Source organism: Camarhynchus parvulus, chromosome 1 (assembly GCF_901933205.1).
Source record: "Camarhynchus parvulus chromosome 1, STF_HiC, whole genome shotgun sequence".
In the NCBI taxonomy this organism is placed as follows: Eukaryota; Metazoa; Chordata; class Aves; order Passeriformes; family Thraupidae; genus Camarhynchus; species Camarhynchus parvulus.
Genome location: NC_044571.1, coordinates 74,049,091 through 74,061,548, shown reverse-complemented (window position 1 = coordinate 74,061,548; position 12,458 = coordinate 74,049,091). Strand labels below are relative to the sequence as shown.

General features: G+C 44.3%; 1 protein-coding gene across 1 annotated transcript in view; it reads right to left on the bottom strand.

Moving 5' to 3' along the window:
- Positions 1–6,741, bottom strand: part of GUCY1A2 (guanylate cyclase 1 soluble subunit alpha 2) — a 152,798-nt gene extending 146,057 nt beyond the window's left edge. The window contains 3 exon segments of the mRNA XM_030944247.1: positions 6,489–6,565; positions 6,568–6,606; positions 6,609–6,741. Of these exon segments, the coding sequence (XP_030800107.1) occupies positions 6,489–6,565; positions 6,568–6,606; positions 6,609–6,741 (249 nt within the window).
- Between the last annotated feature and the right edge of the window lie 5,717 nt (positions 6,742–12,458).

Here is a 12,458-nt window from a genome sequence, read left to right as displayed (position 1 = left end):
AGAACCAATTTCCCCAGTGTAACTGGACCTAATTTCATATGCAGCACTGCATAGGTATTTATCCCTTTGAAACCTATGGACAAATCACAAATGTTTTTAATCTTCATTCTGAAACTTAGCTTGAGAGTTGGGAAACCGACACATACAGAAAGAATCTGGATACAAGATGGAATAACTTCTTTTACTCAAAGCACTTCACAGCAGCCTTTAACATTAGCACAAGAGGTAGAAGGTAAGAGAAGGTTTTCGTCTGTATTAACATTTTGCATTTTATCAGAGTACAACCAACTGCTGTGAGGTGGTAAATGGCTCTGCTCAGAGTTTCAAATGAAGGACATTCATGCTCACTGTGAGGCAGCCATGAGGGCTCACTGCTTTTGTAGGGGCATCTATTAATGATCACGACATTCTCATCTCTCTCATGTCTTTCTCTATTTGCACCAGCACCCTCTCACCCAGGGGAGAGGCAGAGAAGTGCAAAGCAATTTCGATCAGTTTTGTGGGATCACCACTAGTGCTGCCATGCTCTGCTCTGCCAGCCAGCAGGTCCAAGCTGCCCGTGGGCAAAGCCTATTCCCCAGCAGGGATATGCTCGCTGCTTCCAGGCAGCAAACGTGTCTGCAACCTATGAACACTTCCGAGACACGTTTTCTCCAAGCACTGAAGGGAAGTTAAGATTCAGCCTGGAACAGCACAAATATTAAGAAAGCCAATATTACTAAGACTGGTCTAAGCATTACATGTCAAATACTTAAACTCACACTCAATAAAATTTCATCAAGGTCAATACAATGCTGCGGGCCCTTGGCCAGATAATTTTTTTAGTATTTTATTTGCTAAAGTTGAATTTTCTTTGCATCAGATGTTAAACTGCTGAACAAGAAAAACAACTAAAACCCACTGTGATGCTCATATTGATGATATTTTCCTGAATGTTCCTGTTTAAGACATCACAGCTCCATTTCAGGCTATGAAATAACAGATTGATTGACTACAGACTGCTTGTGTGACCTTCTGTATAACTGACTTTTGTCTATGTTAAGTTGGAAGATACTCGGCAAAAGTCTGGTTTTATTATACTTTAAAAAAAATCATTCTGTTTGCCTGCTGAAATGAGAAATTAGAAGTTTCTCACAGAATGTGCCTCTCTTCACCATTTTCATGCTTCACACCCACATTCTTGAGAAGGACGTTACTCATGTAAGAAGCTCATCCCGCCTGGGCTCCTAAGTGAATAAGCTTATCACAGCACTGATACGGGTATCATTTGACATTACATTATTTGATTCAGAAAGACAGGCAAAAGTCATTTCTACAGCAGCAGAGCTTAGCTATACACAATGTGTTAATGTAAGTAATTAGGAGCTCAGAATACTTGCGCAAATTTTTTCCAAAATCTTATGCAAAAATCAATTTGCTACCTCTCCGGCTAGTGGCAGCAGCTTATTAAGGGAGTAGAAGTAAAAAGCTAGTAAAAGGAGTAGTACTCATGGACACTAACTGGTAGAGGTTTATGGTGGAACCACGTTTGATATAAGCTGCTACACTGCAACTTCTCTGCCAAAACCCCACCTCCGCTCACTGGAGGATTCACTTGCAATTAAGCAATTTGAAGTTACAGTAGTTCTGTGACATAAGTCATAGCCTACACACCAACATAAATGATTGCCTTTACATTCACTTTTCTTCCACTGGCAGGGAAAGGGCTGCATTCAGAAAGACAGTTCTTAAATTCAAACTATTTGGCGCCAGCCAGTAGCAGCTTCCTAAATAACACAGGAAAAAAAGTGTTCTTACATTAATGTGTTTTGAACTGGGCATTTTAAAGAATAGCAGAAATAATTCTAAGTGAACAGAAAAGTATAACATAAGTGATTTTCACTTAACAGTTTTGTAAGCGATGCGTTACATTGGCCTTTCAGAAAATAAAATCAAATGGAAGTGTTAGTCAGTTTAATGCTGTGTTGCGCTATAATTTGTGTTTCAGAAAGATCAGCGCAGTGCTTAGGGGTACACAGATTCCTCTGAATGCACACCCAGTCACTCTCAGCTCCTTTAGGGATAGTCTATGCCTCTTAGATGGGAGCAGAGTATTTGACTTTTCAAATCAGTGACAAATTATGTTTTTCTGATTTAGACTCTATTTTCAGCCTGGTATTGGACACAAGTCAAAGTAGAACTGGAGCAAAAGTGAAAATTGCTGCAAGGAACTAGAATTCAGTAACATACTAAACTGCACTTTTAAAGACTCAAGCTATGTCAACTGGTGCCAGGATACTGTTCTCCTATAGTAGAGCTCCTAAGGGCAGAAAATATTATTTTGATAATGAATAGCATACAGTATCATATTCTCTACTTATAATTAATCAAAATGTATGTCTCTGTGGGTGTAAAATTCATCATTTAAAACGGAACTCAATAACAAAGCTGGAATCAAAAGGAGACTATATCATTAAATTTGATTGTGATGTGCATATAATTACTGAGTTATTTCTTAAAAACAAGGTCATAAATCAATGTCCCTATTAAGTTCCAAATATTTTATTATTTATCTCCAATAAACTGAACCCATCCTGGTGACAAGGGCAACTGTTTGTTTTGGGAGCAGCTGGATCTGGCTCCAGATTTCTCTGATCAGAGTGCATAACCAAAGACCACTTGACAGCGGTTCAGATGAAGGAGGACAGAGGGACATCTGTGTTCTGTCAGGAACATGATTTAGGAACATGATAGAACGGATAGGAGCTGCCTTCACAATTACTCAGCTCTGTGGGAACATCACAGGGATCAAAGGCTGTGAGAGGGCAGCGACAGTCATGGGGCAATCTGCAGGGAGCACTGGTGCCAGGACCTTGTGAGCCGATGGAGCCACAAGAGCTGTGTGCAGAGCCTGGAGTTTATTGCACTGGGCAGCCAAGTTTGGTCCCACCAACCATCAGGTGCTGAGCACAGCTCCCCGGCCCCACAGAAGGCTGTGCCTCTACCCTTCTGATGCCAGGGCACTTGCCTACACAGCAAACTGGTACTGGGTGAGGCAGCAGGGTAGCAGCTTGGTGAGATGTTCAGTACATGCACAGTTAGTTTGCTGAGTGCAGCTGAGACAAAAGAGCTGCCTGTCCTTGCATTGTTGCTGCTCTGCCTCCCTGCCCGCGCACCCTGCTTCCCCAGCATAGCCTATTCACAAATGCCAGCGGTAGGATGTGCATGGAGCTCTCATCACCACACACTTTTCCCCAAAATACAGAGCTGGTTTGGTGGGAGGGAGGTGAGCCCGTCCTTCTAGTTCTGGCGCTCAGAAAAGAGAGGGTTTGCAGTGAGCACACTCCAGACAAACAGTAGCAATCCTTCACCCATCCAGACACATCGGGGAACATTTACAAACCCACAGGAACATAAAATGAACCCGTGCTGAAAGAGGGATCAGGTCCCTACATCCTCTAGTCTAACTACTGCAGGAAAAAATCTCCAATAATCAATGTAAGAGAAAAGGTGGAATATCATGCCTGCTGGAAAGTACTAGAAGCTGTTGTCCAGGAGCAAGGAGAATGGGGTGGATTCAATGCTGCAACACAGCAAGGTTCACTTTTTGATATTTTTCCACAGTTCCAGAAAAAGTAATATTTGTGCAAAGACATACTCAGCTAAAATTGAGACCAAGATTACAAGTGATAAAAAAATGCAGTATAACTTATTTTCACTGTTTTTAGTGTAATATATCTTGAATACTTCATTACTGCATTTCTTTCTACAAAATCTCATACAATTGACAGTACAGCTGTACTAACTCATGAATGAATTGCACAGGAGAAACATTTTGTACACATTTTTGCACTACGACTCCTAACATGAAGCCTTCTTGCTGCTGTGCCCTACAGACACTCCTCGGGTGCCCAATGCTCTTTTTCCCCTTGGATGCTTCTTCCTGCTCTGTTCAAGGTTCTCCACATGCCCAGAGCAGCTCTCAGTAGCTCCTGCTACCACTTAGAACTCTCTGCATGGTACAGTAGTATTAAATATACACGCAGAATTTCTCTTCAGTGAAAACACAAAACAATGTTTTACTGAGTATTTAATCCTAGTCACTGCTGAAGGAAAGCACAAAAATCTACAGCTAAGTATAAACATCAGGAACCTGTAGCATCCTTCAACTTTGAAAGCTGGGATGAGGACAAATAACTGCTGCGTTCACGTTTGAAGAGACAATGTTAAACCTTGCAGGCTAGATATACAGTATATACATCTGTATGTACATAAATTTGTTTATATACTTAACAGAGACCCCTATCTATAGTATCATGAACTGAAGATCTATCTACATCTATAAAAAAGTATTAGAGCTTTTTGTTTAGAAAGAACATCTGTCAGTACTCCCTTCAGACTTGCCTTCTAATTTAACAAACAACATAAATGAATCCTATTAAACCAATTTTATAGGCAAAGTGGGTTTTTTTTTTACTTCTAATTAAAGTTATTCCTGATTTATATCAGTAGATGTGAAAAAATAATCAGATCCAAAGTGTTAGACATATGGCAACTTGACTTGTTCCATGAAGGCATATATTCAGTATCACAGAGCTCAGTAAGAAAGCACCAAAATAACAAAGTATCTGAACAGTGGTTTCTCTGAGTGAAAAATAAAAAGGCAGGGGACTTGGTTCTTTCCCTAAACCAAGACTACGACAACAAGACTTCTTCGACTTAATGACGTTAATTTATGCCAAAATGAGTAAGATGGGAATGAAGCTGTAGTTATGATGCCCAGATAAAAAGGGAAATTTTAAGTAATGTGTATCACATTAAAAATTTTAAATAACCTATTTTTAGCAACAAGGGTTGCTATAATTACCTCCCAAGGAAGCCATGAAAGCTGTTGTTTGGGACATCAAAACCATGTTAGATGAAATTTTTGCATTCTTAAACAAAATTTCTCTGTGAGCAGGGAAGAAAGAGGACTTGGATCTATCAGAGTTTTATTCATGTCTTAATTCAAGGAATGTGTTTATTTTGAAAACAAATTCAACAACTTACATGTAAAACTGTAATTGTCTCTTATAGCAACATAATACAGGAAGTAACAGCCAAAGCTTAGAAAACGCAAATACTAAGGCTATCTCATAATACTGCACTGAACTACTTCTGAATACTTCAAATATTTGGGGTAACATATGCTCTAATTATACCATTGCATTACTCTCAAATTAAATAGCTTCTCTTTTTTTTTAATATACTAAAACAAGACAGGTCACCTGAAATATCATCTATTAATATGAGCATTACAAGACCAGATTCCCAGTGGAGAGGGAAAAAAAATCAATGGGAAAGAAAAGTCTCAACTGCAGCTGGATGACTATTAGCTATTTATTGCACTAAAACTTCTCCCATTAAACACCCTATCAACTCCTGTCAAGCACTTAAACTCCATTAAGAAAAGAGTATATTAAAACCAATGCAAATTGAGAGTTGATGGTGATGAGACTCCTAAGGAATTACCAGAGCTGCCTAGTAATATGAAAAAAGATGATCTGATGCCACAATAGCAGACACAGTTGCCCTACACATTACGACTACTTGTTGCCATTTATGTTTCATGCTTTAATACATTAACCTATCTCAGAGCCCAAACAAAAATTCAGTTGCAGCTGAAACTTCAGGAGGAAATTTTAGCAGTGATCACAGACGTATGTACAGGAGCATAGCCCAATCATAACAAAAAGGCTGGAGAAGAACCTTCTTTTTTACACTAATCTACGAGAACTCCTGAGACACTGATTTCAGTCTTACAAAATAATACTAGCACATGTTATGGGCTCTACCTGAATTCTCTCCTGATGTTAACAGCATACAAACAATGAGTCCCTGACTCTCAACTACAGCTATCCAGGCAATCATTAAGTCGTGGATTTCAAAGTCTGTTTTAAAGAAACAGATCCGTCAGTAATGTCTGTGCATCCAGGAGGCACAGGGAAATCTGTTGCTGAAATATTTCCGAACACATAGCCGGAACTTTGTTTTCTTACCCTATTCAGTACACAGAAGCCTTACAAATGTAAGAAGTTCACATCCCCTCACTGTTCAGGAACAATGTGCAAGCCATGCATCATACAGATGTAACTTTTTATATAATAAAAAAATAAGAAAAAAACCCGTCGCTAGTACCAATGATAAGCACTTTATTGCTCTGTTTTCATTCAGAGAGGGACTCGGCAGAAACGATAAACCCAGCCAAAGCGGCAGCTGCGCCTAAGCGTGACTCCCGACCCGATTTCCAGCACCGGGCTGCCGGGAGCTGTGCTCCCGCAGGTCTGCGGGGCTGGCAGCCGGCAGCCGGAGCGGGCACGGAGAGGCAGCGGGCTCCAGCGACCCGGCGGGACCACCCGGGAAGGGGGCGCGGGCACCGCCGCCTCTCTCCCGACAGGGACCCGAGCCCCGCGGCAGCGGCGGGGCTGTGCCGGGCGCGGGCGGGGGCCGGGCGCTGGGCACTCACTCACCGCGGGGGCCGTCAGCCGGCGGATGCTCTCGCCCAGCGAGTCCAGGTTGACCCGCCGGCGGCGCGGAGCGCGGCGCGCCCGGCGCTGGCCGCGGCGGCGGCGGCGAAGGGGATGTCAGCGGGACCGGGGGGCTGCGGCTGCCGTTCCAGCAGAGGCGGGACAGGGGACACTCGCCCTCCTCCTCGGGGCTCGTCTCCGGGCAGTCCGAGCCCAGCGAGCTGAAGGACTCTGACGAGATCTTGCGGCGGGACATGGTGCCGCGGGCGGGCCGGGCGCGGGGCGCGGCGGGCTCAGCGCGGGGCGGCGGGCAGCCGCGGCGGGCAGCGCCGAGCTGGGCGGGCGCGGGGGCGGCCGCCTCGCATGGCCGCGGATGCCCCTGGGCGGGCGGGAGGCAGCGGCGGAGCCGCCGCGCCGGGGCCGGCGGAGACCGCGGTGCTGCCCCGCTCCGCGGCTCTCCGCGCCGGGCCGGGAGCGCGGGTGCCGCGCCGTGCCGCGCCGGGAGCCTTTAAAGCGGCGGCGGCGGCGACCGCGGCGGCTGCTGCCCTCCTCTGCCTCGGCCGCCCGCCCCGCTCTCCCCTCCCCCGGCTCCCTCGCTGCTCCGCGGGGATCACGTGTTGTTTGGAGCCCTTTCCCCCTCCTCCTCCTCCACCTCCTCCCGCCTCCCCCGCCCCGCTCGCCGCCTGTCGCGCTCGGCCCCGCTCTCCGCGGCCCCGCCGGCCCCGCTGCCCCGCGTCGCGGAGATGCCCCCGGCGCCCGGCAGGGCGGGCCGAGGGCCGGGCCGAGGGCAGGGCCGGCGCGCAGCCGCTGCCGGCAGGGCGGCAAGGCGCTCCGCTCTGCGCTTTGGAGCTTTGGAGCTGGGCTGGGGGAAGTGGGGAGGTGGCCCGCTACCCGCGCACGGCTCCGCGGGGAGCGGCGGTGCCAGCGCGGGGACTGGGGACGATCCCGGGGCCCTCCCGTGGCTGCCGCCCCGCCGCCGCCGCCTCCAGTCCCGCCGCGGTGCTGGACAGCTCCCTGGCAGCTCCAGCGGCCGGGGAAGCCGGTACCCGCTCCCTGCCAGCCCTCCCCGCCAGCGAACTTTTGAAATGACATTAGGGAAGCTGAAGCTTAAGAAATAAATCATTTTAAAAACTAGGGAGACAGGATGCTGGCCATCAGCTTTCAGAATCAAAAGCTGTCGTCTTTGTGCAAGCACTGTTCCCGTTAACACTGTAGGTCGTGTCCAAAACAGCAAAGAAACTAAATTCATTCCCACGCTACAGCCCTGGCAAGGGGAGAAAGGGCTGGGCTAAGAGAGAGGACCCAAAGCAGAGGAGTTCGATCCCGGATGGCACACAAGGTGTCTTCTTCCCAACTTTCCCTACCCATGCTGTCAGTTTAAAGACACATTTCGAGATACATTCCAACAGTGATAACCCCATGTAGTTCTCCTCAGCAAAAATGCTCCAAGGAAATGTGATCTCAGCTGAAGTGGTTCGTCCTACCATCAATGAAGACAGCTTGTCATTACTTTCCCTTTGTTCAGAAAAACCTTATTTTAAAAGGAAATTATTTTAAGGTAGTTTTTACTCTACCTTTTTGCTGTATTATGACATGTTTTACAACCTTATCCTTTTAAATGTCTGAATGCAGCCTAAACAAGGACTTACTGAAGAAACTAGGGAGATTTCCACAGGTGTGAAGGAGCTTTTGAGCATGGCCCCAGGCAGCACAAGCTGGTGTCTGCTCTCAGAGGGGGCACAGGTCTATGGCTGAACATGCTGCTTTTAACTGAGGCACAACAACCTTTGCCAGGACGTTGCTTTCAGTGTGTCATCCTTGTTTCCCTTGACTCGCATAGTGTCTTTTTTTTTTTTTTTTTTTAATAGAAAAAGATACGGAGTCTGACGATTGAAGCCTGTGGCTTGAAAGGATGTCTAGTAAAGCCAGTGTTGCATACTACCTTCTGTTGCCATGTATTACACTTGGGATGCACAGACTTTCTTTTTGCAGTCCTGGTGATTCCCTCGGCAGCCCTAGGACATGAATCAGGCGTGACTTCACATTCAAGTAATTAACACATGAACCTTCAGATCTGTTGTCCTCTATGTTTCCTCCTCAAGTGATTAACAATATCCATCAGTATCTGAGTGTAGGGAGGTGAAACAGTCAGTCTGTCTTTTTTGTTCTTCCCTGTTCACAGATCCTCCTTTTCACAGATTCTTTGAGATCGGCTGCACAAGCCCTTGCTGGCCTACAGGCCAAGCTCACACCATCGAGGGAACTCAGGAACTGAGGGGTCTGAAAGGTGCCCTTTGGTGCTAAGCATCATCCCAAGCACAGAGTACCCTGTGTTAAGATGTTAAGATGAGCATCCTTCACATGCTCCAGTTTCCATTAAATTTAGTTCCTTCTCACAGACCATTTCATACAGTCCTCAGCGAAGTAAACTACCACTGGTTTCCTGGCTGATGCAGTGACAGTGATAACTGGGTAAGAGCCACATGGTTTAGCACAGAAAATGCAAATACATATTTATAAGTTCTAAACTGCAAAAATACCAAAGTGTCAACTGGTTCCATGTGCAGCACTTCAGCTGTAGGGTAAGCAACTTGCTTGGAGGCATTTTGCATTTTATTCAGCACTAAGGAAGAGGGTTTCAACATGACAAAAATGATGCCTTTTAGGTCTTCAGTTATCTCTTTTTCTTGAAGTTTAAAGGAGCACTTCCCAATGCAAGTATTATTGGTAGCATTTGACAGTGCTTGAGTTACCCTTGCAGCTTTAAAAATTACTTTCCTAATGCTCCTAATGGCCATGTTCCTTTTATGTCTATAATATAGTGATCCTGAAGTGGAAAAGAAAATTCTCTGCCTCAGTGGCTATTCTTGAGGTCAGGACATCATAACCAAATGTACTTGTGTACCAAACCAACTCTTTTGAAGAACATTAAGGACATTTTCCTTCAACATCAAGATAGTGAAGTTCACAGCTCAGCAAAAAAATGCCATTAGGTTCTTCAAGTATTTTTTTCTTCAGATGAAACAGACCTTTGAGGAAACCCAGACCGTGTTGGCTAGTCTGATTAAATACAACCTTCAAAGCTTGTGAAATTAAGCCTCATACCTGCCCGATACAGTTACTAAAGATAGCAATAGTGCGCATACTGCAACTTAGGATTCATGATATGAAGTGCACAGAGCTGAATAGAGCAACCAGCTGGAAAACTACCAAACACCATCATAAGTTGTCTCTAGCTAAATAGAAATAGACAGCAGAAGATTCAAGATGATGCAGATCCCGGAGGTGAGTCTGGCGAGCAAACAAGTCATTCAGTCCCCAGTTAATTATTCTCATTTCATTTTTCTTGATCCAGACACAGCCTTGGCAAAAGCTAAATACCACAGGGGTTGCTTCATCTGGCAGTCAAATGCCTTTGGGAGCCCATAGACATAGACATTTACAGCATATAAGAGAACAAATATTCTTCTTTTATACATGTCTCATCAGCCCCAACCTGTAGTTGGCACATTATTGGATGAATAGCAGAATGTCTGTAAAATGAATAAGGTTCACTAAAAGAATGCCAATGCAACTTTTCTGTCATACTACAACAGAGTGCAATGTATGTGTCCCACATTACAGACATTTCAGAAAAAAATTTGAGTACTTTTAATTCTTTTACTATTTCTAATGTATAATTACTCTTCTCATTAGACAGCTGGCTGAACATGATCCAGGGTGTGCCCAGGTGGCCCAGAAGGCCGATGGCATCCTGGCCTGGATCAGCCAGGCTGTGGCCAGCAGGAGCAGGGCAGTGACCGTCCCCCTGTACCCAGCACTGCTGAGGCCACAGCTCCAATCCTGTGCTCAGTTCTGGGCCCCTCAGTGCAAGAGAGATATTGAGGGGCTGGAGCGTGTCCAGGGAAGGGCAACGGAGCTGGGGAAGGGTCTGGAGCACAAGTGCTGTGAGGAGCAGCTGAGAGAGCTGGGGGTGTTCAGCCTGGAGAAAAGGAGGCTCAGGGGGACCTCATCACTCTCTGCAACTGCCTGACAGGAGGGTGCAGCCAGGTGGGGGTCGGCCTCTTCTGCCAGGCAACAAGTGACAGAGCAAGAGAACATAGCCTCAAATTGTGCCAGGAGAGATCCAGGCTGGACGTCAGGAAGTTTTGGGTTTTTTTTTTACAGGAAGGGTAGTTAAGTATTGGATTGGAGGTGATGGATTAGCACTGTGGTTTAGTTGACAAGGTTATGATTAGTCAAAGGTCAGACTTGATGATCTTAGAGGTCTTTCCCAACCTAAATGATTCTGTATCTCTATGATTCTAAGGAAAAGATTATGAAAATCACAAATATTTTCTCATTTTTTATCTATTTTCACTTTTTTGTCTTAGTGCTAATGAGCAAAATTCACAAAACTGACTTCAGTCCTGACAGAAAATACATGGTCTTTAATTTCCATTATTTAGAGTGTGTTAGTTTATTGTTAATTATTCATTATTTTTTATTTATTTGCTATTAACTATGCATTTCTCATCAGACATATGCTGGAGTTTTGATATTATTTTTATTCACAAATGCTGTTTTTCTACAGCTCACACAGCCTTGGAAGATTAAAATAACAAAAACAACTTCATCATAGTGCATTGCATTGTCCTATCTGCCTTTGTTGAGAAAATGTTGGCTGTAAAGCTGCTTTAAAAGAAAGTATTTTAACTAATCCCTCTATTAGTTGCACATATCACATATATCATATATATAGTTCATATCATTTCACCTATTACATTATATGGCTTTTTATAATAATCTTTTTTATAGTACTGCTGAACCTATAAGTACTTAATTTTCCTTTAATAGAAAAGATTGTTGTCATGGGATCAATGTGTCCCCACAGAGAAAGTAAACACCTGTTTTGCAAAGCATTTCTAAAGCAGCAGGAGACCGTTATCCTGTGACAACATTGTGTTGCAATTACTTTATTGCAGTCGGGCAAAATGAATGATGTGCAGCGAATTTATTCTTCTTTCACATTCTGCCAAACCTTCCTGTTCTTTATCCAATGACTTCCATCTGGAGTAGTGCCTGGAAGGATGGCTGGGGCGTTCTGCCATTCGTCATTAATGATCTGTTGAATTACAGCTGGCTTGAAGAACAAATCAATTCTATATTTCAACTACTCAGAAATATAGTTCATGTGCAAAGTGCAGCAAATTCACATTGGTCTAAGTTGTTCTAGTCATCAGGTTATGTTAGAGTCCAGCATGTTACTGAAGCAGTAATGAATCTGTTTTACTCTGCAAGATGACGTATTGTGTAATGAAAGCAGAAGAATCAGTGTCCTAATGCTCATAAAATATCTTTCATCTGTGACCCTCAGCACACTATTAGGACTTCTTTTTTGTGGATGATAAAAGCAAAGCATTGGTGACATAGCACAAGAGTCACACCGCCTAGTAGATCAATAGCAGAATCAGGAATTCCTTGTTGCCTAATCCAACTTCAAGACAACTTTATTCAGGATCAGTTGGCTGGAAACATGAATGGACAGCATCAGATCCATTTGTAAATTCAGGGATTTCACTATACTGACTTGCCAAAATAGGATCAAAAACAGATGTCAGGGCTGTGGAAAGAGCTAAGGTATATTGACATCATCAATATTTCACACAGGAAAAAAAAAACAAAGGTGAAGGAAATGCCTGATGAAGTGAGAAAAATAAGAATGGCCGAATAACAGCGCCTTGACCCAAATAAGTAGGTCAAACTGTGATTGCAAATCTCAGGGAGAAGTGATGGCATACAATTTTAACTAATTGTCTAGAATGAACACTCAGCTGGCTAAACATTCAGACCTAAAAACTTACAAGCTGCAAAATAAAAACTGTAGCTCAGAACTCAGAATCTCCTATTTCCATTGCACTTGCACAGAAAAGCAGATTTCCTGAATTCAGCCCTGGGTGAGGTAAACTGAACATTTTCTTGATCAGCGTTTCT